The sequence below is a fragment of the Ammospiza caudacuta genome, chromosome 5 (genome assembly GCF_027887145.1).
Source record: "Ammospiza caudacuta isolate bAmmCau1 chromosome 5, bAmmCau1.pri, whole genome shotgun sequence".
Classification (NCBI taxonomy): Eukaryota; Metazoa; Chordata; class Aves; order Passeriformes; family Passerellidae; genus Ammospiza; species Ammospiza caudacuta.
This window is the reverse complement of record NC_080597.1, coordinates 24,482,269-24,508,762: the sequence shown is the minus strand read 5'-3', so window position 1 is coordinate 24,508,762 and position 26,494 is coordinate 24,482,269. Positions and strand designations below refer to the sequence as shown.

Genomic DNA, 26,494 nt, shown 5'->3' with positions numbered 1-26,494 from the left:
CAAAAGATTGACATGCAGGCAAGTTAAACCCCTTGTTTTAACTATCTATCAACTTTAAAACAGATCTTATATTTTTACAAGTGTCAGTTTAGCCTCTGCCTCCTTTTGCCCATCAGCTGCCTGTGGATGCTGAGGTGGCTACAGAGCATTCCCTCACCTGCTTCCAGCTGAAGCAAACATCTGGAGAAGCCTGATTTTCTGCTCCCACTAGCTGGCTAACAGATCCACACTGAAATACCATTATTCATTGTTTATCTGCTGTGCATAGATTACTATCTGCTTACCCAAAACAATCTGCCATCTCAAAAAGCAGTTAAACACAAAACAACTGCTACTGAGACATTCCCCTTAAGAAAAAAGGTTATGGTATTACATTAGAGATTACTTGGATGAATTTCTAACACATCAGAACTTAGAAAAATTCCTGTCAATGGCATTTAGGCATCAGCTAAAAAAGAAGGCTTCTTCTCCTCCCTAGGAAAAAGCCATGAATCCATCATGTAGGAAGATGAAAGCTTTTTTATTGCCTTGCATGCTTAGAGAATCAACATGAAGATGACTTTTTGAATTTTCACATGATTGTTTACAGCAACGTATCATTACCAGTTGGTTGCCCATCTTAGGATCAGTTAGGGAGGCATGACTTGAAGAGGATGGATGTCCCCACAGCTCCATCCTGGATATGAATTAAGTCGATGCCAATTGCTTTGGGCATTCAAAAAATCTCTTACAGCCACTTTCCAAATGCTGATTCTTTTCTGATGGACCATCCCCAATTCATTTGGGCTGGGAGGCTTCAAATTAAGAGCCAGTAGGAGTGGTCGTATTCTCCAAAAACTCATTAAGACTTATAAAAGGTTCTCTCCCTAAAGAATACATTAATGTTTCTTTCAGTCATGGGTATTAGATACCCATGAATCTACCCAAATCTGGGTTACTTTTCTTTTTCAGGCCTAGAAAGACAGATTTTGTACTAGTATGGAGCGCAACATCACTTTCTAAAGAACTTATTTTCACCAATCTTCTCAAAGCGTGTGGCTCCAGAACCATTTCCATATTTACCTGCATCATTGCCTAATGGAAGAATATTATTACCCAAAGCAAGCTGGAAATCGAGGAAAGCCCAAAACCAGACTCCTTTTGTCCACATGTTATCCTATCTCTGCTGCTGAAGTGAAACCTACCAAGAGACAATGTTTTAAATAAGTATAAATAACATTAATTAGAACTGGAGGAATGCAAGATCAATGAAATTCACCAGAACACAATTAACATTTGTTTAAACAGTGTAGCAGTATTATTCATTTCTACAGCTAGATCATCACAATCCCGTTACCCTGCAAAGAGAGCTGTCCTTTCTTACAGTTGATTTAAATAATTTTGACTGTGCTGCTCGCAGCATCATTCAAAAAAAGAAAATATTAATTTACAAAATAACCCATTCTCCATATTTATTATGACAAAAATCTTAAATAAAACAGCCTTTCTCTCCCCTCTTTCCCCACAACCCATCCCTCATTCCAATTTCAGGTAGCTTGGCACTGAGTAATTAAACATTAAAAAATCAAGTTTGTAGACTTCATACAGCTGCATTTGGTGCAAGGAGCTGATGTTCTGGAAGAACTCTGTGGTCATTTCATCAGTAGTTCTCGTAGACTTTGCATAGGTGGGGAATTTCAGGTAGTTGCCTACTCCTGCCAGCTGGAGAATGTAATTTGAATCCTCTTCAAGCGTTTCGTACTTTCCTATGAGGTCGTAGTGGATGTGGCAAGGGTGGCAGAGGGAGTACACAGTCTGCCAGTGCTCGTTGAAGGGCTCTTCTCTTTGGGTGTGTGGGTCGATGAGATATGCCACGAACTCTTCAAATTTCACATCATCACCTTTCCGCAGAGCCTCCTGGGTTGCGTTTTTCCTCTGGCGCCTCACAATTTTGGTGCCATATCGTTTGTGGAAGGAAGTGTTGTACTTCTGGGTGAACTTGTTCCTGTAGGCTGACACCAGTCTTTCAAAAGGCTCACGAACAAAGAGGAACTTCATGTAGTTTTTCAAGCGGTGGTTGATCTCTGGGATGCTGTACTGGTTGAGAGTCTTCAGGTTTGAAGACACGTGGGCTTCGTTGGCCGGGATTTCCATTGGATCACTGTACTTCCCTCTTCCCGTCAGAACCATCATGACTCTCTTCCAGTTTGTGCAGGCCACTTTGGGAACATAGCAATAGATCATTTCATGATCCTCATCCACCACCAGGTGCTTGAGATCGTTGGGTGTCAGCACACGGCGCTTCCTGCTGGACACGCTGTTTGCTCGGCATGTGTCTGTCACCTGGTCTCGTCTGATCTGATGAAGAATTGCTGTGTTGGACAACTGCAAAGGAAGCACAGGCACCAGAAGTAAAGGGCTGGGAAACTCTCAATGCCTTTTTTGTTTATTATACAAATTCATAGAAAAGCAGATCTTTCCCTGCATGGAATAATTCATTATGTGGCTGAGTACAACTGACACTATTCTAGAAGACAAACTGTTTTTGTCTCAAAACTTCTTGATACACATTGATTAAATGCTGTTCACAGAGTATCCAGAGCTTTGCTTTGAAGACAATATTAAGGAGCACAAGTGCTCACACAGCATGGTGGCAAGTGCATTTACAGAACCCTCATCTTCAGATGTGGTCACTGCTTCTCTTACGCCTGGAAAACAAATTTTGCCTTCACTCTGCAGTTAAATCCACAGCTACAGCAGTGTTGGACCTTTTGCTGCTGAGATGGGGTATGAAGACACTGGAAAATTTGACAAAATGAAAATACTGTGTGTTCTTGTTATTGGTGTCTTTTTGGTTAGAAAATTTAATAGTCATGGCTTGTTTCTCGGCTATGACATTGAATATGGCTTACATAGCTATGGCCAGAATAAATGAAGTCCATGGATATTCCTGCAACTCCCCAAGAGGAAGATTCATTCAGACCATGTCGGTGCAGGGCTCCTGTGTTTGGTTATTCAGAGGTGTCTCTGCATGGCATGAGGTTTTTCTGTGCAGCCCTATCCTCACTGCTATAAATACCTTATTACTTATTGAGAACAAACTACATCAAAGTAATAGTGGAAAGATGTTAGTAATGTCATTTACATTTATTTAACACCATTTACCTGTGAATTTTGAAGAACCTTATGCTCAATAATGAGTTTAGCCTCAAAGACAAGAATTAATTGCAAGTATTGACCTTCCTATTTGATAGGCAAGGAGGTCTGAGATTCCTTCTTCTATGCTGCATCTTTCAAAAGTATTTATCTTGTACCTTCTTGTTGAATTAACATGAATCACAGGACACTGAAAAGAAGTATTTGAGGCAATGCAGACTCTATGCACCTGCTATGTGTGTTCCTTTGATTATAGGGGTCTTTCTCCCTGCCAGTATACCAGGAAAAAACAGTACATGCCAGGCAAAACCTTGGCAAATGGTTTTGCACCAGCTTGGGAGTTCTGAACCTCCAGTTCCTGCAGTCACGGGTCAAATCTCTGCTTTCAATAGCAGTACTTAACCATGATTCCTATTTTAAAAACCCACCAAAACTCAAGGAACAGAATCCAAATGAACTGTAGAGTCGAAACCCAAATGAAAGTCCAAAATGGGACCAAGCCAGTTGCAGGATTTCTGAGCTTTGCAGAGAAAAGAAATAGAAATTGTTTTGTTACAGACTAGTGCTAGGAGTCCAAGTTTCACCCACCCAAAGGGCAGCAAAAGCTTTTGCAGCACGTGAGCAACAGAGACTCTCCCTCTGCCTGGGCTGTGGTGGGTTGCAGAGAAATGTCTCCATAGTATGAGCAACACCAAGGGGCTGATGTAGCTCAGCTCTGGGCAGGAGGATTTTTTCTTCAAGAGAGTGTGTATGTGCCAAGCCTGGGACCTCTGTATTTTGCACTGTGCCATCTACCACTTCTCGTCTGAATTCCCTGATACTTTCCTCATCTATTTTGCTCCTCTGTTCAGTGAAATGCTGGCTAGTGGTTAAAATGTGCACTAGCCCAGTGGAGTTCTTTTAGACAGCTTGGCTTGTCTTTTATGTGTGTGTGGTATCCCCCTGGATATCTCCCAGGTGCACTTCAAGGGCAGTTTTGTGTCACAGTCAAAGTGATGAGAAGCCAGATGTGAAATGTGCTTCGTGCTTCCTAGGAAAACTGACTGGCAGGGAGTTTCCAAATTAGATGTTAGAAAACAGTTCTGAAGGACCACACCGATTTTTCAAGAAAATTACTTTTTCTGTTAAAAAACTCCCTTTTTCAATTTATGATGTCTTCAGAGAAAAACAGAAATTATGGATCTCAACCAGCTCTATACTCATTAGTTACCAGTCAATAATTTTCAAAGCACTAAACAAAACCCTATGCAAACACACAGACATACAAATTCCCTTTTGCAAATAAAAAGCTGAAATCTCTCCTCCTGCAGATTTTCATCAAAAATCATATAGCACAGGAATGCTGTTTGCCCCAGGTTTTAGGGAGAGGGGAGTGGGAGGAGAGGGGAGTGGGAGGGGAGGGGAGGGGAGGGGAGGGGAGGGAAGGGAAGGGAAGGGAAGGGAAGGGAAGGGAAGGGAAGGGAAGGGAAGGGAAGGGAAGGGAAGGGAAGGGAAGGGAAGGGAAGGGAAGGGAAAAGGGGAAAGGAAAGAAGGAAGTGTCGGAAGGAAGAAAGGAAGTGTCGGAAAGAAGGAAGGAAGTGTCGGAAGGAAGTGTCGGAAGGAAGTGTCGGAAGGAAGGAAGTGTCGGAAGGAAGTGTCGGAAGGAAGTGTCGGAAGGAAGTGTCGGAAGGAAGGAAGGAAGGAAGGAAGGAAGGAAGGAAGGAAGTGTCGGAAGGAAGGAAGTGTCGGAAGGAAGGAAGGAAGGAAGGAAGGAAGGAAGGAAGTGTCGGAAGGAAGGAAGTGTCGGAAGGAAGTGTCGGAAGGAAGGAAGGAAGGAAGGAAGGAAAGGAAAGGAGGGAGGGAGGGAGGGAGGGAGGGAGGGAGGGAGGGAGGGAGGGAGGGAGGGAGGGAGGGAGGGAGGGAGGGAGGGAGGGAGGGAGGAAGGAAAAGAAAGAAATGCCTGAATATATTGCTACATTATAATATGTTAATGCACTGTGTCTAATTTTCTGGTGCTGTTGTTAGGATAAATACAGAATTAAGTGGATGAGATTCTATGGTCTGTATTAGATAGAAGGTCAGATTTGATAATCTAATGGTTGCTTCAGACCCTAATCTGCAGATGAATCTTTGTAGAGCTGTGCTTTGCTCCGGATTTCATTCCTCCATCAATAGGCTAAGCACTTCCCCATACATTAACACTAATGAGCTTTTCAGACATTTAGAGTAAGGGGAAAAAACGCAGCTTTAGTATTTGCAGTTACCAATGAGCTTGTATTAATTAAATTCATTTAAGTAATTGTGCATTTTCAAGTGGTACTTTCCTCTCATTCTTTTTAACATGGGAAAAGAAAATGAAGAAATGGCATAAAAGCCATTTCAAGCACTAAGTACACAGCAACACCCCAGGGTGAGCTGTGCATGTGCTCTGACCTGCCTGGGGGCACACAGAATGCATATTAAATAGCATTAAACAGTAAAAGATTGTCTAGTTCTCATCAATGACAGCACTCTTTGGAATGGCGGATGGATGAAGGGCCACATAGGAAATACAAAGCTTGACTTCCTTTTTATTCTATACTACTAACTTCAGTTTATTAAAACAAACAAACAAAAAAGATAAAAAGATAAAAGGCCAATCCAGTGACTGTCTTAGAACAATGCCAAGTGTATCAAAGCCCATTTCTTCTGCAGCTGACTAACACACCTGATACACCCTAGAAAAACTGACCTACCTGCTTCTCCCAGAGACACAGAGTCCTGCTGGCTCTCCTCGAGGTTTGATGGCAACAGCCCCCTTGCTGAAGGAGTGGCTGAGAGAAAAGCCATATTGACCCTGCTCTAGTGAAAGGCCAGGTAAGGCACCTGAGAGCCTTTAATGGAACCCTGAAAGAACCAAACTCTCCTTTGCACAAAGGACACGCTCTAGGCCCCTAGAGTCTACACAGCACCATGGAGGGTAATCATAAGAGCATTTTCAATTTAGTATTTTGAAACTATATATCAACAGTGGGTGAGCTGATGGTAATATGGTTCCTCTTCTTTTAAAGTTACAGGCAGGGCTTTTAAGCCACATAACGATTTCACTCCTGAAACTAGTAAGGGGACCTGAAGAAATGGTTAAGTTTAAATGAGACTGGAAACACATTTATTTAAACTAGAGACTCCCTGGCCAAGGAAAATGTGCAAATGTGCTCACAGCTAATGAGGAAAATATACCCCACAAAATTAAGCAGCCAGAGAGAAGATCCAAGGAACAGATATCTTTAAGCCCATGGATGGTAAAGGACAAGAAAACAAATGGGGTTATGAACTTTTTTCCTCCAAAGCTGTAACAGATGTGGCTACAGCAGAGTCGTGAGCATGCAGCTGCTGCCTGGACACTGATGGCTGTGCCCATGCTCATTACGAGAGGTCCCTGCTGACCCCTCAGTTCTAGAAACCACAATAAGTAATGGTCTAAATCCACTTTGGCTGAGGACACTTTTAAGCCTAAGAGCAGTGTGGGGATGGTGATAAAGTCGTGCTCAGGTGTGTCCTCTGACAGTTCAACTTGGACTTCATCAGGCCCTTAAAGGTTTTGGGAACACATCTGATAAAAGCAGCTGTTCTCCCCTGAAAGGATTGACACCAGAGATGCACTTAATAATGTTTTTGTTTTCCTGCAGAAGTTGTAAAGGGGGACAGAGAAGAAGCACGTGTCAAGATCAAAGTTTTCCTTCCTTTTCTGATGCAGTAACTGAGTTGAACAGTGAAGCGACATGAGCAGTGGGAGACTTCTAAGCTCAGTGGCATTAAAAGAAGAAAAAGAAAAAAGTAGTCTGGGGACACTCTGATCGCAGAAGCTTCTAATCTCTATCAGTCCCAAAGTAACAACAAGGGAGGAAAGTCCAATACACTCTGCCCTCTGTTCAGTGGAAGGTGGGGGTGTGTGTGCAGGGAGGGCAGGAGGGTGTTTTGTGGAGAGCACTAGAGAATATGCTGACCAGAAATGCATACGCTGACCAGCTGGCAGTCATCAACCCATTACAGGCAAAGGTTATTCAAGGTAAACCAGAGTAATGAGATGGGAGGTATTTCCTTCTGGTTACTTAGGCACAGCAGGATAAAGTAATCTTTGAAGACCTTTCCAAGCTTGATGGCCAAGCAGCAAGCACAGATTTAAATGCAGGGAATTTTTAAAAAATTTTTTTTCTGAATATAGTAGTCTACTGAAAACTAGGTGCAGACATCAAGTCAATTCACAGGTACCTGCACTGAAAGCAGTTTTTTAATAGAAGTATGGAAATACTGAAATGTAACTCAAAAAGCCCATTAATTAGGTTCTGTCTCACTATGAAAATTATGGTGGAAACCTTCCACATTTACCAGGCAGGATTTTGTTTATTTCTATTGCATCGCCTGCAGCTAATTCTGTATTACTGTGACCAGGCTCACAACCAGTCTATGCTGGGACTGCTAACATGACACTTGATCATGGCAGACTGCAGGGCAAAATTATCCAAATTAATTAAGCAAGGAATAAAGAGGATAAATATCGTGAATGGCATTTGCAGGCCCATTCCTTGCTAAATTGTTTTTTCTCTTCAATTTTGCCTTAACGAAGACTTTGCATTTGCCTTTAATTCTTCAGTTACCTTCATATTTGGAGGTTTGGTTTGTGCCCTATGCTAGAACTGTACTAGTTGCTGCAGAGCTCCCCTCATCTGTGGTCCATCAACTAAAAACCAGCTGATACCCAGCTGGGTCTGTCCAGAACTGATAAAACCAGAGCTCATGTCCACCAAATTCTTCTTAACAGTATTTGTTCAGAAGAAGTGTGTATAGCAGCCTCAAAATCCACAGAAAGAAAGGTCTTCAAGTGAGAACTGTCAGACAGACTAACTATAGGTGGCACTAATGGTCCTGGTTGTGTGACATCAAGAGAGTCAGTTGTCTGAAATCTCAATTATTATCTTCTCTCCTTCCCCCAGCCCATCAATTACACCATCTCAGTTCTAGGAGGTGTTTGTTATTCAAGATACAAAATGTTTTTTAGTATTACTTTTGTTTTACCAGATGCTAAAAGGGTGGGGAATTTTTGAGCATGAGTTTACATGCAAGCATGTTTTCAATTCTGTTTTCACATGAAAGGTGTGAATAAGATTCTTGAAACCTTGATGGAGAGCCTTGAAGTTACAAACATGGTTTAGACTATTTTAAGACTTGGCTTTTACAATTTGCATCCATATCTACCCTACTTAGTGCATATATGTGCTATACACCAAGTTCTAGATTGTATTCTTCAAAATGTTCAGCATTAGACAATAATGGGGACCAACAATTTTTCATACTTGACAGTCCAAGCATTTCTCAAATCATCACAAATAATTATTACTCTGTGCAGATTTATACAGATGACAGACAATTGTAGCTGTGCAAATCAAAACACTGTATATAAAAGAACAATTGCATTTTCAATAAAGGGATTTTATTAAACTGACCTGAACTGCAGCATTTTTTTAAAGTAATAGCTTTGCAACTTTTCATACTTTGATTTACTTCACATTTCACGGCATATTAATTTTGACTTTACTTTTTCAAAATGTTTGAGCACTCAAATGAGGAGCATACCAAAAATTAATATTCAGAGAAAGAATATTGTATGTCCTAAAGATGTAAATGCTTAACATCTTCCCTGAAAACCTGTGGACAGACAAACTGGAATATGAATTTGCTCTGAAAATGTCTCTATAGAGTGACTGGATAATAGAAGATAAAACTAATATTAACTTAGGAGCATTTTTACCAAGTGAGAACATTTTAGAAGCAAATTATATCCTCTGAAGGAAACTCTTGAAATATTACAAAGCTTTATTATTTTCTCCATTTCATGCATTGAACCTAGTGCCCTACGGAGAAGATTAGGCTGAATATGCTTTATTTTTTCAATTCTTTGTATTGCAAACCAAGATAACCACAATTGCCATAGCAGAGAATGCACCAGGGCTATGAAAAGAAGGATCAAAACTCTTGAAAATAAAACAGTCATACAGAGTAGTTGCTAAAACTGTATTGCCAAAAATCACAAATTGCTTCATACATTCCCTCCTTCTTCTTCCTATGCACGTCTCCAACTTTGTCCCTGTGTGTCTGTGTGCACTCAGAGAAGGGCACAGCAGAGAAGGGTGAGACAATTCAGCATTACTGTGGGGACTACAATGATTTAGTTAAACCCCAAACCCACATCAACTTTGGCCTTCACTCTTCTTTGACCAGTTGCTAGACAAGTACTAATTGGGTGGTAGGAAAAAAACAATACTGAACTGGGCAAAACCTGGCAACAGACACACATGCAGGCACAGATGCTGGTACTAGCATGGGAAAATTTCACAAATAGGTCATTAAGTATTGGCCTTTTCATCTTGGACAGAAAGTTAAGTACCACAGAGAGGCTAAATGATGCAAAGTCTTGATAAATCAGAGACTGACAACAAATGGCACAGCTGTACAGAAAACCAGCTTTTTAATCAGGCTAAAACTGTCACACAACATACTGATCCAGGAAAAAAAGAACCTGCTCCCTTCCAATACCACCTTCTCTTGTATAATCCCATACATCTTCGGAAGCCTGTCCATTCCCATTCTCCCTAATAGGAACTATTTGGTATCAGGACTCATACCATACACAGGGTTTGGGGCTAATAAGATAAATGTAATACATCTTGTAAAGTGTCTCCTCTGAACAAGGAGAGGGAAAAGTTGGAAGTCCCAAGGAAAATCATGCATAAAGACCTATGGCCTGGCCATATCGAGGGTGAAGGATGTGCTGACATGCATGTTGCTGTTCTGAAGCTCTGGGGAAATATTCTAAACACAGCGCAGGAAAAACCTGAAGTGACTGAGTTTAAGTGCAATACATGTTAGAGGTAAGAAATCCTCACAGAGGGCTGGAGAAGTCTTGAGCTGGGAACACTTGAAGCAAGCAATCTTCATGCTGGTGGGCTTATTGGGATTTAATTTATTGAAGATGAGTTTGGAGCTTTGTGTTGCTTGTACAAAGAGCACTTTGCACTGTCTTTCCAGCAGCCAAACAAAAGGAGGGGGAGAAGGCGAATAGATAATCAATCCTTTTTTTTTGTTCTCTCACAAGAAGAAATGGATGAAACCCCAGGCTGGGACCTCAACAGCCATGGTGGGGTGAGGGTGATGGAACTGTGCTGCTTTCCCATGGCAGAGGCTCTGTGGTGGGACCTGACCTCTCTGCACCACTGCCACAGCTTCTCGCCGCTGTTCTGGTATGAAAGGATGGCGCGTGATGAATCTCTTTGCTCCTGGCTCATTCTGTAATGCAGCGATAAATCACTTTTTGCATGAAAAAGCTGAAAGGTCTGGTTATTGTATGAATTTAATTTTAAAATGAACGCTCTCTGTCCTTTCCCCTCCAACACAAGCACATCGACAGATGTTCACACTTCTGATGGCTGGGGCTGAGCTCGTGCTCTCCAGACCTGTGTGTGGAACCTGTAACACACAGGGACACAACCACTGTCCTTCTAACCCTCCTTTCCCAAGGATAAACTACTGTTGTCCACAGGTGCTTGGGAAAGGGCCAGGCTTGCAGAACTGTCTCCAAGTCAGCAGGGACAGCAAGCAGGGTCAAAAAGGCTTCCACTTCCTATCTCACAACTGCCAGGTTACTGTTGGGGCATAGATGAAACAGTAACTGGTACAACCCAAACTCAGGGACAAGCACATGGGTTGGGAAGCTCAAAGCCAGGTGAGTGACCTGTAGCTGCTGCACTCTGCTGTTACATCTTTACTGTGGGAGCTGTAGATATGATTTTCAAGGAAAGGCTTGAGAATTGTTTAGGAAAAGGCATGCCATGGACATCAGCACATGATGCACAAAGAGGAGCACTGGGCTGGGCATACATGGAGTCAGCCAGGGTGGAGCTGGGAGTAGCCCTTAAAAAACAGAGTAAGAAACAACATTTTAACATAGCTGGCATCTAGGAGACAATGGAAAAACTGACATTTGTTTTTGTGTTGCAAGGAGTTGTGGTGACAGGGGTGAGATAAACTGGGTGGAGTGAGGAAACAGGATAGAGTAGATACGTAAATACAAAAATACATAAGAAATTCCATAAGGAGGAAAGGAATAATTTGGACTCAGTCTGGTTAGGACAAGTAATAACAGAGCTAAACAAGAGCGACTCAGATACAGGATAGATGCTAACAGAAAGGTAAGATACATCTGTGCTGAAACAGAATGAGGAATGTCCAGCATTGGGAACATCCATCTGCCCAGAAAAAGGGAAAAGGACTCAAATTATCCCACCACACAGGCAGGTGTTGTCTTGCAGGTCCGTCACGCTTTGCAAATGTGGGATGGTGGCTTCTGTAAGCTAAGCTCACTATCAATCTCAGTATTCCACACACTCCAGGAGCACAGTTTTTGGCAAACATTGCAGACCCATACAGGCAGGAGCTGTGAATGAAACACCCCTGAGGAAAAGGCAACACCATCCAACTCCAGGATGGGCTGAGACCAGACAGAAGCTCAGACAGAAATTGTGTGAAACCCTGCACAGGACGTTGGGAGGAGATACAGGAGGTCTGAATGCCTGGAGTTGCCTGGGACATATGTGCCCTGCTCCCCTCAGCAGCTCTGACCTGGCAGCCAACATTTATGGCTTTCTTAGTAACACAAATCTTCCTCCTTTACCTCTGGGTTGCAGTTCAGGTGTCACACAGTCAAATAGAAATACTTTTTAAAATTTTTTTCTCAGCAGGATATCTGCTATTTTAAGTAAATACAATTTACTCAGTCCCATGCTAAATCAGGGTAATATGTTTCCAATTTTTAACTCAGCGTGCAGCACACCCAGAGCTTTTGAAACCAAAATAGGAGAAACAGGAGAGAGTTGCTGCATAGCTGGTTTCCTTACATAGAATTCATGGGCTTTAGCAACCCCCTTGAGGAGAAGGGAACCCCTGCAATTATGTGTTTAGTGTGTTTAGTTCCCCAATCCAAGCAGGCCTTTGGTTGCGACAATGGGACACTGTGGGATGTCCCTTCCCACAATGATATTGTGATTCCGGAGCTCCTCAGAATGATATTTGGCCTCATGGTAGGATGTGTCCTACCAAGGCGGCTGCTATGAGGGTTAGGAGGAGGACGACTCCAATGTGTCAGGTTTCTTTGTTTAGGTATGAGCCGTAGTAAAGTCCTCGGCCGATGTGTAGGTAGATGCAGATGAAGAAGAAAGAGGCTCCGTTTGCGTGGAGGTTACGGATGAGTCAGCCGATTTGCACGTCTCGGCATATGTGAGCGACAGAGGAGAAGGCTAGATTGGTATCTGCTGTGTAGTGCATAGCTAGCAGAAGGCCTGTGACGATTTGGGTAATTAAGCAAACGCCCAGTAGAGACCCAAAGTTTCATCATGTTGAGATGTTTGATGGCGCTGGGAGGTCGATTAGGGCGTTGTTGATGATTTTGAGGATTTGCTGGTTTTTACGAAGGTTGAGGGCCATTGGTTGTTTCCGTATGAGGACACGAGGATGATGAGAATATCTCTGAGCAGGTCAGGTGAATGCTACTCCTGTGGGTCAGGGATGCAGGTTCAGGCCTTCACTAAGAAATGCTGTGTTGTTATTTTTAAGGTAAGAGGCTGGAAGTAGAAGTGCTGATGCCTGCCATGTGTAACCTTGCTGTAAGGTCTACCCTGTGAGCCCTGCTTCTGTCTAACTGGATGGTGCCAAGGTCCAGAGAAGACAGGGAAGAGAGAGCTAATCTCACCGTCCCAGAAGATCAAGTGTCAGAAACAAGAACAGATTGCATCTCCTATCTCAATATGGCTCTTTTTTCTTGTAATGATCTGGATGAATTCATCCTGGCACAGACTGGCAAAACACCTAAACCCTTTGGGTAATGATTTTCTTCTCCTTGATTAAACTATCACAAATTAACATTAAGTTTATTTTACTTTCTCTTAGTAAGGTTATATTGTGCTCAGACTACACCTTGCTAAGGTAACTTTTTCTGGCATGGTTGACTGTGCTGCTCAGTAATGCTCACAGAGGGTGACTAACCAGGGTTGCTCATTCTCCATGGCCTTAATTACAGTTAACTGGAAACTTTTCACCTTTCTGCTGCTGTTCAAAAAGAATTAGATGACCTCCTGCTTGAAAAAACAAAAGGCCTCTTATACTAAAATGCTAGGATTCATTTATAATCTTAATTACAACAGGCTTCCCAGGAAACTTTCTTGCTGCAGAATGTAGCACAGAAATTACAGGTTAGCACAAAAAGCCTGCCTCATCAATGGCTTCCTAGGTCTGATTTATTCTTTATTGAGATAAACACCAGTGACTCCAATCCTGAGGGATGCTCAGTCCCAAACAAGCCAGCCAGCAGTCCTTTAGCCCAACTATAATTCTGTCATGATTGGGCCCAAAGAAGAATCAAGACAAAAGTCAGAAAATGAACCATGATACAGAAGAGGAAATAATTTGCTTTTTCAATGTTTTCTGTTTCTGTTGAAACCCTCAGCTGTTTCAGTCTTTGTACACCAAAACAAACCCACTCCCATAGCGAACCACAAGTTATTCTACCACAGGTTGGCTGGGAGGCAAAGAGCACATCCATAAGTCTGCTTTCCCTGTTGGCCCCTGACACCTCTTCCCGAACGCCAACATGCTCCACCCACTGTGTCTGCTCTACACAGACAACATCCAACATTCTCTGGATTCAACCACCAGGGCCTTGCTGGAAAATTCCAGTCTTCCTGGGTTCCTCAGCACAGAAATAAAAGAACAGAAAATGCACCTAGGTAATCTTCCTTAAAGATTGGTTCCATTTTTGCTACATTAATTCTTCTTATGTCAGAGCATGAGGATAATGTTAAAAGTCCCTTTTGTCAGCCATTCAAGACAACTGGAAGGTACGAATATTAGTATGATGCCTTATTCATTTTCCTCACCTCTACAGCTGTGTTTACTGTGATTTCTAAGAGTTCTCTGTCTCATCTAATAACAGATCTATTTATGGACTGCGTACTAAATGTAGTTTTACAATAAAAGAAAAAATTCTTAGTGTTTCTTTAAATGACAGTTATTTTTTTCAAGCTGTTACCTCAACTACAGTCTGAAAGAAATTGCACATCATCTTCTTTTCCTTTTTTAAAATGCTCATTCTTTTAAAAATCCCTAAAGAAAATGAGCAGAAAAGGCCCCTCTGAGCTCAGGCTTCTGGGATCCTTCTCTGGCTGCAGCCAAGTGCTGTCTCCTCGCCCTCTGCTCCTTTCACAGATCCTGAAGGCATGCCAGCCTCTCATCAGTTCCCTCTCTATCTAGCCAGCGAAAGGGCTGGCTCCCTCTTCCTTGCTCTTATACCCTTGTCATCTGCTTTATCCCACCTGCAGCTAAAGCATGCCAGCAAAGATGGGAAGAAAACAGAGCTCCAGGACTGAGTTTTCAGCCAGCTCTCGCTCTGCATGCAAAGACCCCTGGAGCAGGTCTCTGCTGTCCCTTGAGCTAAGAAGCCTACAGCACCAGGCAGGGACCTTGGCGAGTGCGGAGGACATGGAAAGATCGGGAAGCTCTCCCCTGTCCCTGAGCAGCAAGGCAACACAGAGAGCTGCCAACCCGCAGCCCGAAGAGACGTGGTCTGACAGCCAGCAGTGAGTCGAGGCATTCAGCTGCAGGGCGAGCGGAGCCAAGAGTGTGTGCTCCGTGAGGCTCTGTGGCAAAGCATCCATGTGCTCCATGGAACCATGCCTGCTGCTGCTTTGGGGAACAGGGCGGCTCTGTCCCACACACAGCCTGGCCTGTTCTGCCTCTGCAGGCTCCTCGGTGGCACAGAGTGAGCTTGGCCTGAAGCTGCTCACAGCGGCGTCAGCTCCATCTCAGCTCAGGTAGGACACAGAGCCTGGCAGTTCACACTCACTGTGCTGCTTGTTGTTGTTGTCAGCTACCCCTGACTTCTGCTTGCCCACCCTTACCAGTCTGTTATGGTTCCCAGGACTTTTGCTTTCATAAGCTGCTTATTTTCTCTTTGATGAACAATAATGCCAAGACGTTAGGCAGGAATGCATGCATCTCCCTCCACACATACCTATGGATACTAGTATATGCATCCCTACCCACAACCAAGCAGTAAGCACCCAGATGGCACAAGCAGTTATGTGGGTCACAGATCAGGGCTGATGAATGCTCCCAGGCTGTCCTGAAGCACTGAAACACATTCTGATGTATAAACAGGTAGGATTGAAAAAATTCAGCGGCAAAGTGGAGGGAAAAAACACACTTGTCACTGATTTTTCTTAGTAGGGTGGTGTGAGAAGCATCCATGGTGCCTACTCAGTCAGTACCTGAAACTGCTGCCACCTCCCTGATGATTTCAGTCAAGCCATCAGCAGAGATGTCTGATGGCTCCTGAGAAATACTGGCAGTAGATTATGTTCTGGTGTACTGAAAAGAGGTTGTCCTTCGCCAGAGCTGCCAGGTGACATAGACTTCACCAGCAGAGAAAAGTGACAAGTTCACATAATGTAGGAAGAACTGATATTCCTGACAGAAGTAGTTTAAATTACAGTTTCTTGCTAAGAGAACTGTCATTTTAGACACTCGCAGGAGCTTTCACCCACTGGATCCATGAATGAAGAGCTCAAGGTTTCTCCTCCAACCCGCAGCATTGCCTGCTGCAGGACCTGTCTTCTCAAGGCAGGGAGAGCTGCCAATGCTCCGTGCCCTTCAGCTGATAGGGATGCTTCCATGGCACAAATGTCTCCACAAACACTCTGATAATGAACAGTGGATTTTCCTCTTTGAACGTATCCTGTCTTTTATGAGATATATCAGCACAGCTGACCTAGGGATTAACAAGGACATCCAAACTGCTTTCAACCATCTTAGTTTTGGATTTCAAATATAAAACTGATTTCATGAAAGTCTGTTTATCATGTTGTTTCTAAATTCCTTCTGATGATTGATCCTAGCTAGAGCACGTCACTGCACAAAGGCCCACTTGTAAGGATCATACTTAAACACTTTTGATCTGGTGTTTGCAACTCTATGTCCAATCCTGCAATCTATCCCGTGCGTATCTTCCACTGATGTGTATCCCAGCCAGCACGAGCAGGGAAGTCTCACAAAGCCTCTTCCCAACTTCTCCTGTTTTTAGAGATACTCACTTCCTGCTTCATGACCTAACTTTATCTCTGGCTTTGTTTAAAAAAACTTTGTTCACAGGGGAAAGCAGTACATAGGATTCACTGCTTCCAGGAGCAAACTGCAATTTCATTCAATTTATTCTGCTTTCCCAGGCACTGTCTTACTCCAGCTCTCCCATCACCTCTCTTTATGCACCTGCAAGTCCAAGACCATAACTTCAGTCCTTCTTACCAGAGCCCTTCAGAAGTGGTTATGGCCCCTTAACTCACCTTATCAACATCACCATGTCCACTCAACCCCTGGTTAATGCGATAGAGGGTCTAAGGTAATCCCAGTTATTTTAAAGTTAGCACTAACTCTTCCTTCCACCTGAACTTCTTTTCCACTTCTGCTTCTCACTGCTCTTCCCTCTCTTTCCTTGACTGTTCTCCATTTAACAACCCCTTTTGCAAGCTGCCCTCAACATCACTGGAGCTCAAGTTAATCTTTCAAACCCATGGAAGGCCTGGGAGAGGAGCAGGGGAGATGCAAATGTTTTCAAAGGAAGACAAGGATGTTAAACAGGATGAGTAGAAGGCTGCCCCAAAACACAGGTATTCTTAGGAGACTGAGATAAAGCAACTACCATACCCTGCTACTTTAAACCTGATGCAGAACATCTGCTCCTGTTTTGCTTTTCATGATTCATGCCCTCTTGTCTGCAACTCTGGAGAGAGAAGGACCACCTAAGCAGAGACAAACTGCTGGTTCAGTCGACTTTTTCCAGGAGGAGAGAACACTTGCCAAGATGAACTGAGGAAAACCTGAACTGCTCAACAGACAGCTAAGCTATGAAGAGCCTGCACATCAGTGTAACAATATTTTTTGTTCCATCTTCATCCGTTGTAGACAGGACTGTGCCCTCCCATCCTCTGGACCCCGCTTAGTTTTTGGAGATCAACTGAGATCAGTAAATCTCAGGGCCACAATTGCTGCCTCAAAGTGCAGCTTGTTAGAAGTACTATGACATCTCTCAGCTTCCTGTGGTGAGCAGTGGAGCAGACGTGAGTCCACAAAAATACGGGCATATTTTAGCTATGACCAGCCTCTTTAGGGACTGAAGGCAACAGACGTATGTTCAATGGCAATAAATATTTATTCCCAAATAAAGCTCAGATAAACTGCAGAGGGATCTATCTGCAGGTGCTGGCAGGATGGATAACTTCTCCTGAGGCTGCACCTGGAGCCACTATTGCAGATCAAGGTCTGGGATAAAAATAACACTCAGTACTTATCTGGTATTTTTTTAATCTACAAACTTTAAAGCATCATCCCCACTTTCCAGATGTGAAAAGCCAGCCACAAAGAACCAGTTCAGTGTTGCTGCATTCTTCTACCATCTTCACAAGCTGAACCTTGTCCTCTTCCAACACCTCTGTCCAAGTGCAACTGACAGGCTCAAGACACAGCAACCTAATGCTATCAGCACTTTCAATTTTTTGTCATCTTGCCTTTTTCTTAAGAAGGGAAATGGGATTTATTTTTCAGCACTGGTTCCTGGTACTGCTCTGGGAAAATTTCAGAACAAGATATATCTCCAAATATTTGTCCCCCCTGAGGTTTCTAGTCCTTTCTGCTACAGACAGGCTAAGTAAATGGTTTAAACTGGAGACTCAAGATACAGATTGAGAAACTGTGGCAGTAAAGAATGCTGGAATCAGTCGATTACAGATATTCAAAACATTCAGTTTAGGCTTACACCTTTCCCTCCTAGTCATTTCTTCTCTGAACAACATTGGGGAGATTCACTTTTGGAGGTAAATTCCATAGCAACTCAGTGTCTACAAGAAATCAGTAACAGACATTTGGCACTGCCCATTGCAAAAATTTAGCATGCTCTGCAGTAATGCATTTAGCTTTCTGTTTATCAAAACAACTATCTTAAATGCCACTGAGATCTCACAGAAAGTCATCAGAGTTAAGTACAGTCAGAGTACTCCAAGACGTACCATAATTTAAAAAAATCACTTGAAGTACAAAATAGAAGAGTTGCATGTGTTGGTCTCATTTTTGATTTAATAGTATGAGTTTTCTACAGTCCCAAAAATCAACCTGTATGTTACTGAAAAGGAAAACCAAACCATAAAGTTTACTGATCTATAAAGCCCACAGCTAAAAAAAGAAATTAGATTTTTTATTTTTTTTTTAAATACTGGTTCAGTGCAGACAAGAGAAAGGTGAGAAGCAAACAGTTTATCTGGAATAGGTGGACAATATTAAGCCAACCAGTCCAATTTGGAGAAGTAGCATCAAGAAGCTGGTTAGTGGGTAGAGCTTAAATGAAGTACTACAAATCTACCTACCTGTTTGAGCCAACCACAACTTACTCACACTAAAAATAACTAGAAATACAGCAGAGAAGGTGAAGGAAAATGTGAAGGAAAGTAAGCAGTCGGAGCAATTCCATTAAAAAACTTCCAAACAGTAACAAAACCACAGCCTGCCTGGGAACAGCCCTCTGGGTGTGAATGGCATCTGCTAAAGCAGCCTGGTATGTCCACATCAGTGCAAAGACAAATAAATGGTCTAAAATGTCTATCCATGGATGACAAGAGAAAACACAACATTGGTAAAGTTGTTCCTTCCAAGGAAGCAAGTGAAATCAGAGCCTGGCACTGGTGTTAGACAGTGAAGGGGAAGGAAACAAAAATGACACTCAGCAAAAATACTGCTCCTATGTCTCTGGGCTGAAGAACTTCCTTGGAGAAGGAAGAAAACTTGCTTTTGATGGCAGAGGATGATATGTCTCTGGGACAAGAGAGGAAAGGAAAACAGAAAAGTCTGTGATAGATAAAAACTACTAAACAAAAGAGACTACTTGGGGAATTAATCTTTATGAAATGAAGAAATATAAAGAAGAAAAATAAAAAAGATTGTAGTAAAATAAGAGATAACACAAATCTAGTAAAGGGAGAGTTGTTCTGAATTAAAAAAAACCAAAACCACAGACGCAGAGCCTGCAATCTGGTGCTGTACTATCAAAAACCAATTCCTCCCTGTCTTAGGCAATGTCAAAACAAAATGCCCCACATATAGGCCTGGTTCAAAAACTATTGAAGTTAATAAAAATTTCCTCTTGATTTCCAAATGCTTTGAAAATGTGGCTCCTTGGGGATTTCTGATGTTATTAAGAGACATTTACCAACACTATCACCCCTGAAAGAAGCCCCACAGCTCACACCATGTCACACAGAGATTCTGTAGGACAGAAGGGTTACTGCCAGAAGTCACCCAGCTTCTCTGCTCAGTAGAGGATGATGGCTCATCCCAAATCCTGGTGTGAGGCATTAGGGAGGGTTACCTGCAGTGTTATGGAGATGATTATTGTTGAAACTGCATATGGGAGTTACTGCACCAGTGGCTTCTTGAAACCTTTCAAAATTTTCCCCCATCAGAGCTGTCAGTTAGAAAAGATGTTTTCATTTCCTGCTGTGGAATATCATAGTGTGTCATATTCAATGCATCACCTAGTCTTGTTTTTGAAGGACATTTGCTTTAGGTGAGGAAAGTATTCTGTAATCCTTATGCACTTCTCTGTTGAGAAACATTTCTTTTGATATTCTGCTAAAGTTAGTTTCCTTTCCCAACCCATCCCCCCTTAAATATACCCAGAAGATCATGAATGTGGAAATGTGTCAGTTAGAAAAGGCTGAATGAAAACCACTGTGACAATGTAAATTCTGAGCCTGTTGCTCTGTATGTGCATTTCTTGGAGGATGGGGCTTTCATTTTCGGTTGTTTTTCATTTCCAAGCCATGGTTTGTTCTGGTTGATGCCCAAGAACTTGCACTAACAAAATCATATGGTTCTGTGAAAGGAGTATAAACGCAGATGCTGATCACCTGAAAAGGCAAATCTGAAAAGGCAACTGCTCTTGGAAATACTGGCTTCTTCCTGGGCAAGAAGGGGTAAGCGTCCAAAGGGAAATGACAAGTCACAGGGGACTTCAGACCTATTAATATAATTTAGAAAGAAAAAGAAAATCCACACTGGGCTATTAGCACAATCAGGTGTTAGAGTGCAGGGAAGAGGCATAAAACACTGTATTCAACTACGACAGTTTTGCTCTACCTCAGAACATAAAGTTTATTGAATGGCTCCCAGAAGAAGGAAAAATGGATTTGGCACTCAGCAATAAAGTCTATAATTACTTTTTTTATAGAAAATCCATGGACTGCGTCCAACTCCTGGCAATTTTTTATGGTGTTGACTTGTGAATGCTCTTGTCCAGTGCCACCATCAGCGGGAGCAAGACGTGCAGCTGGAGAAGGGTCCTGAGCTATCCCTTGCCAGGAGCAAAGGCAATCAAAAAGCCCACAGAGGAGCCCAGTTCTCCCTGTCATGCCATTGGAAAGAAATAGTGATGGGTCTTGTTACCTGCTCAAAGTCACCCAGCTACCTGGAGAGCAGGGCAGCGACCAGCTCAGCCATACTGGAAGAGCCAAACTGGTGGATGTGTCTGTGGAAAACCTGGTGTTTGGTGACTCATGGGCCCTTGAGCATTTCTAACCATCTGGTTTCCCAAAACTGGCCAATCTGATAGGTTTGCTGCCAAATTAACAAAGTTAACAGAATGTGTGGATATGTGAAATCATGAGGATGCAGTTAGAGATGTAACATATCACTTCACGGAGATGTAAAAAGCTCTGCATCTCTGAATCAGACAGGTTGGGCAGAGGTGGGATGACTAAAAAGGTTCTCTAGTGCCATAAGAAAACATTTTTGGATGTTACTTACACAACAAAATTTTATGTTCAAGGTTGCCTGAGTAATTTGATAGGTAGCTCACAGCTACACAGCTACTGTGAAGAATAAAAATTACAATTTTGGATGAGAAATTTACAGATGTATTTTTTATATGCACATGTTGACACCCTTGTTTTACTTTTTCTAATGGCCCTGCCTTCTGTGCATTCATGACTTTCCTGAACCTTGTGTGAAGTTTACAAGGACTTGTAAATCAGTGCCTCTTCTAGACATTTGAAAAGCAAGTGATTAAAACTAAAAAAGAAACAGCTTGACTAGATCTGGTTGTGGTCATCAGGCATTGCTCCCTCTGTAGCTCAACAAAGCAGAGAAAATACAGATTATTCCCAGGCTCAGCTGCTGTAAGTCTGAGTCTAGACAATGTACAATTTCTCACAACAACAACCTATCTTTTATATTTAACTTAGCAAGACCTGCAGATAGAGAAAATGCACACTTTACTTAAGAGATTAAGGAAGAGCACTCAGCAGTGCTCTCACTGCTGCACACTGAAGAGGTGAACCCCCATAAAAACATGATTAGCCCAAGCCCATCTGTCATGCAGTCATAAAGCAGCAGCCTTTCACTGGGGACACTTGTGAACAAGCAGTCAGTCTAAGTCTATGTAGGAGCATGGGCAGTCTCCAGAATTACAAACTCTCAGGCCCACTGTGAAGCATGCAAACATTATCACTGCCCAATAAATGTGAAACTTGGCCATGCTGAGTCTGTGGCAGGGCCAAGCCACATACGCTCAACTGTGTCCTGGTCTCCTGTCATCAGCTTTACTGCAAGCAGTAAATATACCAAAATAACAAGACAGTCAAAGTAAAGCTTTCCTAGTTTCTTGTCCAACATTTCTCTTTCTGTATCACACTTTTCAATTTTCTTATTGAGTTCAGTGCTCAGTGAAAAATGTGCCATCAACAAGGCTGGAATAAAGCACAGCATACATTTCTACCATGTCCACATTTCACTGCAAGGAAACTGTGGACTGGATCATGTGCCTTATGAAAATTAATTTCAAGCCTGTCAGTGACTTCAAGGAATTAATAATTTCCTCCACTGTGCTTGTGCTATGTCCAGAACCATGAAGGGCTGATTGCTAGCTGAGACCAGTAAGTGCTGTTACAATAAATAGTAAAAATAATGGAGAAACTAGGCAGACCCAAATTAAAAGGCAAAGAAAATGAGAAACAGTGAGAACATAGACAAATAACATTAACATACTTTGCTGCTTTATGGCAATGTTCTTGTTATTACAAAGCCAGTTGTAAGATGTTTTCTTTCTAATGCCTTAGGGTAGAGCATCAACAGCAGTTCCAGAAGAAAGCACCACTTTGTATAATGAGGGAATGTACAAAAATTTTTTGTAAAAAACAAAACCACAAAGCGGAAAATCTGTTAGTGTTTCCAAACTCTATGCCTCTACAGGGCTGCTCTGTTTCATCAGTCTCAAATGATGGAAACTGTCCAGCAGTTATGAAAATATCTACCTGAGAAAATTATGAGAATTCTTGCAGGATGCAACGCACCCTGCTGAGGGCTCAGCGAATGGCCCACTGACACAAGGGAGATTTATATTATGAGGACAGCTGCCCACGGGTTTTATTATTAAGCTTCACAGCCAAGTTTTCACACAGAAGGAACTGAAACAAAAAGAAAAAAAAACAAAAGAAATTATTTTGATATCCTAAGCATGAGTCAAGTCCTCAAAGTTTATACAGTGATGTGACTGAGAACTGCAAACAGATGAGAAGAGTCTGATGTCTAAATCAACACACTGACAGTACTCTGCAGGTGCCTTCTCTGGTGCTGGGGTTTGTTTTAAGATCTCTCACTTTGAAGAACATAAGAGAGACATTGAGGGTTGGTAAGTTCTGACCTGAAGACATTTTCCCAACCTTACAGGTCATTTTTTCCTGCCTCTGCAGATACCAGAAGCCAATGGGACATTCATGCCAAGGCAGTTATTTCATGCTCTGAGTAACGTTCCAATTTCTGTTACCAGATTTTTGGAACAGCAAGTTCTTATTTTGGGCAAATCCCATGTGAAGGGCATGCTTCAGTAGACAGATGGATATCCTCAGTTTATTGATATAGCATAACTATTCTTAGATGCACAAACAGCTACTGTCTTTTGCTTCGTATGTTAAAACTAGTATTGCAGAATCCTGTTAATGCAATAGAGCAATACAGATATTGCAAGGGAAAGAGGAATGCTCTTATCTCAATACTCTAATTTTGATCAAAAAGATTAGCTGTTTTACACTTCATGGTTCAGATGAACTGCAGTGTAAGTGGCTGGGAGACTTTATCATAGGTAAGAGGAACAGGTGCCTCCAATGGAAATTTCTGTATTACAAAATCACATCAATTTCCATATTGTACACAATGGCTACAAGACAGAATATTGTCTGGGGGTGCATGCAAATGTGTGGGAATGCCCAGCCAGAAGCTTATGGGCTGATCTATGGAGAATCAGAACAAAAACCTTCCTGTTTCTACCAGTGATTTATACTGGGCTGCAGCAGGCTGACATTTTTTTTTTTGTATGCATAGACTCTGGCAATCTGAGCACAAAATTTCTGCTTTCAAATCCATAATACCCAGAGGATCAGGTAATGTCAATGAAATTCCCTCTTGGGGACCAAATAAAACATGAGAGAGAAAGATGGGTACAGAGACCTGAGAGAGAAATTCTTGCCCGGCAGTTGGGAAGGCTGTTTTCTGGATGATGCTCAGGAAAATGCCTGGCTCATGCCACTGTCACTCACTGCACAGCAGAGGCACTGGGTTTCCACTACCTTGGACCTTTTTCCAGCCATATCTATGAAGAGGATCAGATTAAAATTTCCAGGCTTTCAGGCAGGCAGCCCAGCACACAACTGGGACTTGCACCAGAGACAGGGTTATGCCCTATTTTCAAGCCCCAGTTGGGTGTGACATTGAGCAATCAGGGAAAGGTGTCCCTGCTCATAGTAGGGGGGCGGAACTAGGTGATCTGCAAGGTCTCATCCAACCAAAATCATTCTGTGATTCTATGAATAGTGACCTGCATTACAGCAGGCCGCATGGACATATTCCATGTTCATCTCTCAGACATGATGTGTTTGTTTGTTTGTTTGTCAGGCCCACCAGATGGAGAATCACATAACAAAACTACTCTGAAATATGATAGCAGCATTTCCCTTCCTGTCGAGAACCACAGAATAGAGAGGGGAAACAGCAGGATCTGGACGATGGAAAATAAGGTTTCCTGACCCCTGGGCATCCCCACCTTGACCCTGGATTGACTGTGCAGGAGCAAGAGAAGAGCCCATAATAGTTGCTACCTCGTCATCATCATCTACATCATCAGACCCAGATGGGCATGCTGAGGTTGGTCACATCTTTTAAACCCCTTTAAGGGTGGCAACTCCACTGCTTTTCCAAGCAGACTGTTCCAACGCCTGACAACCCTTTCAGTAAAAACATTTCTCCCACTATCTTATCTAAAACTCACTTGACAAAACTTGAGGCCATTTCCTCTTGTCCTGTTACTGGGAGAAGAGACTCACTCCCCACCTGGCTACAACCTCTTGTCAGGTACTTGTGGAGAACAAGAAGGTTCCCTGTCTGCCTCCTTTCTTCAAGCTAAACAACCCCAGCTCCCTCAGATGCTCCCCACAGGACTTGTGCTCTAAAAAGTACACATATTGCCCCAAATACGTATGAAAACCAAAAGTAACAAAATTCACCAGGCTTTTTTTCCTAAGCAAAATTCACTTTATGAAAATTCTATGAGTGATTTCAGTTGAAAATAACAGGCCTAATCCAAAGTCCCTTTAAGATTTTACCCTGCTGCAATTCCCACAGCCTGGACATACTGTCAAACTGTGCAAACGTTACCACGCATTACTGCTCTGTGGGTTAATAGTGCTGAGCATTGGCCTGAGCTCTGCTCCCACCAGTCATGCCAATGAGATTAACTCCCCACTTCAGTGGGGAGTTAATTATTATAATGGTGAGTGCTGGTTGAAAAATCTCACTTCTTTTGCATTGTAGGCTGTTTGGTTTTTTTCCTAATTATTATATTTCAATTGAGAAAGGCAAAGTTGGTAGAATTATAGAAAAAATAGCAAAGAAATATTTGAGTCATGCCACAATACCTGAATAACTGAAAAGGCTCATCTAACCATTTACTCCCCATCTAAATGGGGTCTGTAAATAAGCACTGAACAAATATATAACCCATGTGCTGAATTTTATTTTTGCTATAATAATAAAAGCCATGGAGAGAGATTCAGGATAACATGACTCCTCACTTGACTGCACACAAACAGCATTTATTACATTCTGATGATGCATTTAGCCCTCAGAGTACGAAGAGTTTAACCTTTTTTTCCTTTTTCTTTCTGCATCAATTTGCATGAGAAGTACAGAGCATTTAGTCTTTGAATTAATCAAAATATCTCTGGCTTGACTGAAAAAATATATTTGAATACATGAATAAATAATATATTGAGTAAAGTAATGAAACTCATTTAAAATTATGCCAAGAATGAGGTCATAGTTTTTATTAAATGTGACATTTTCCACAGTGTTTACACTGCAAGAGATAATGGCCTATATATTTTAAAGTGGGTACAAACCATCAAAAATCAACTTTAGATAAAATGAAGCAGCTAAATTTTCAGCTGGCTCTGGGCTTTTAACCTGATTTTCTGAAAGTCAGGTTAACATGATTCAAGATGAAACTTGAGCTGATGTGTCTAGGATGAAAATCTTCATTTAAAAAAAAAGGAACCACCTAATTGCCAGGCAGTCCTAAGGACTAAAAGTCCAACTGAAAGGTCAGTCTGGCTAAAGCTGTCAGACACTTACTCTCAGATAAAAATATTTCATCTAGTACTTGCATTTCAGCAACAGACATACCATAAGCACAATATACTGATTATAAAGAAAAATGTTAAGCTCATACAAAATCCTGTTCCTGGAAGTGAGCAGAGAGTAAACAGGAACTGAACTTGTAAAGCTCTCATGAAAACCCACCAATCCACATATAAAATCTATTCACCAACAGCTGACATGAAGGCAGGTCTATTTTACTTGGCTGCTTAAAGCCATTGCTTGTCCATAAAAGTCAGCAAACAAAAATGTGAGTGAAGCAGGTATAAGAAATGAGCTCAATTAATTTGGAAATAGAAGAGGAAGAAAGGAAGAAGACAAGAGACACCTTAAATACTGAAATCCATGGAATAGGCCCTGTTACTGCTATCACCTCACTCACATCCCAGCAGCCTGCAGTGAGGAAGGGCTGGACACAACCAATGCATAGTAGCAGCCAGTTGCCAGATTGTTTTCATTTGCTGCAGTCTGCTCAGGGTTCATGTCAATTAGTACAGGCTAATCAGTATTTCATTAAAAACATAATGAAAACCCTAACACAGACTTATAC

At 42.1% G+C, this 26,494-nt stretch overlaps 2 protein-coding genes across 3 annotated transcripts in view; one reads left to right on the top strand and one right to left on the bottom strand.

Moving 5' to 3' along the window:
- SLC41A2 (solute carrier family 41 member 2) overlaps positions 1-7,043 on the top strand; it is a 61,084-nt gene extending 54,041 nt beyond the window's left edge. Inside the window, exon 11 of the mRNA XM_058806160.1 lies at positions 6,783-7,043. Coding sequence (XP_058662143.1) covers positions 6,783-6,791 — 9 coding nt within the window. The 3' untranslated portion in view covers positions 6,792-7,043. The remainder of the gene's footprint in view (positions 1-6,782) is intronic.
- CHST11 (carbohydrate sulfotransferase 11) overlaps positions 1,516-26,494 on the bottom strand; it is a 162,532-nt gene continuing 137,553 nt past the window's right edge. For both annotated transcript variants that reach the window (XM_058806163.1, XM_058806164.1), the window contains exon 3: positions 1,516-2,364. In XM_058806163.1, the coding sequence (XP_058662146.1) occupies positions 1,516-2,364 (849 nt within the window). The remainder of the gene's footprint in view (positions 2,365-26,494) is intronic.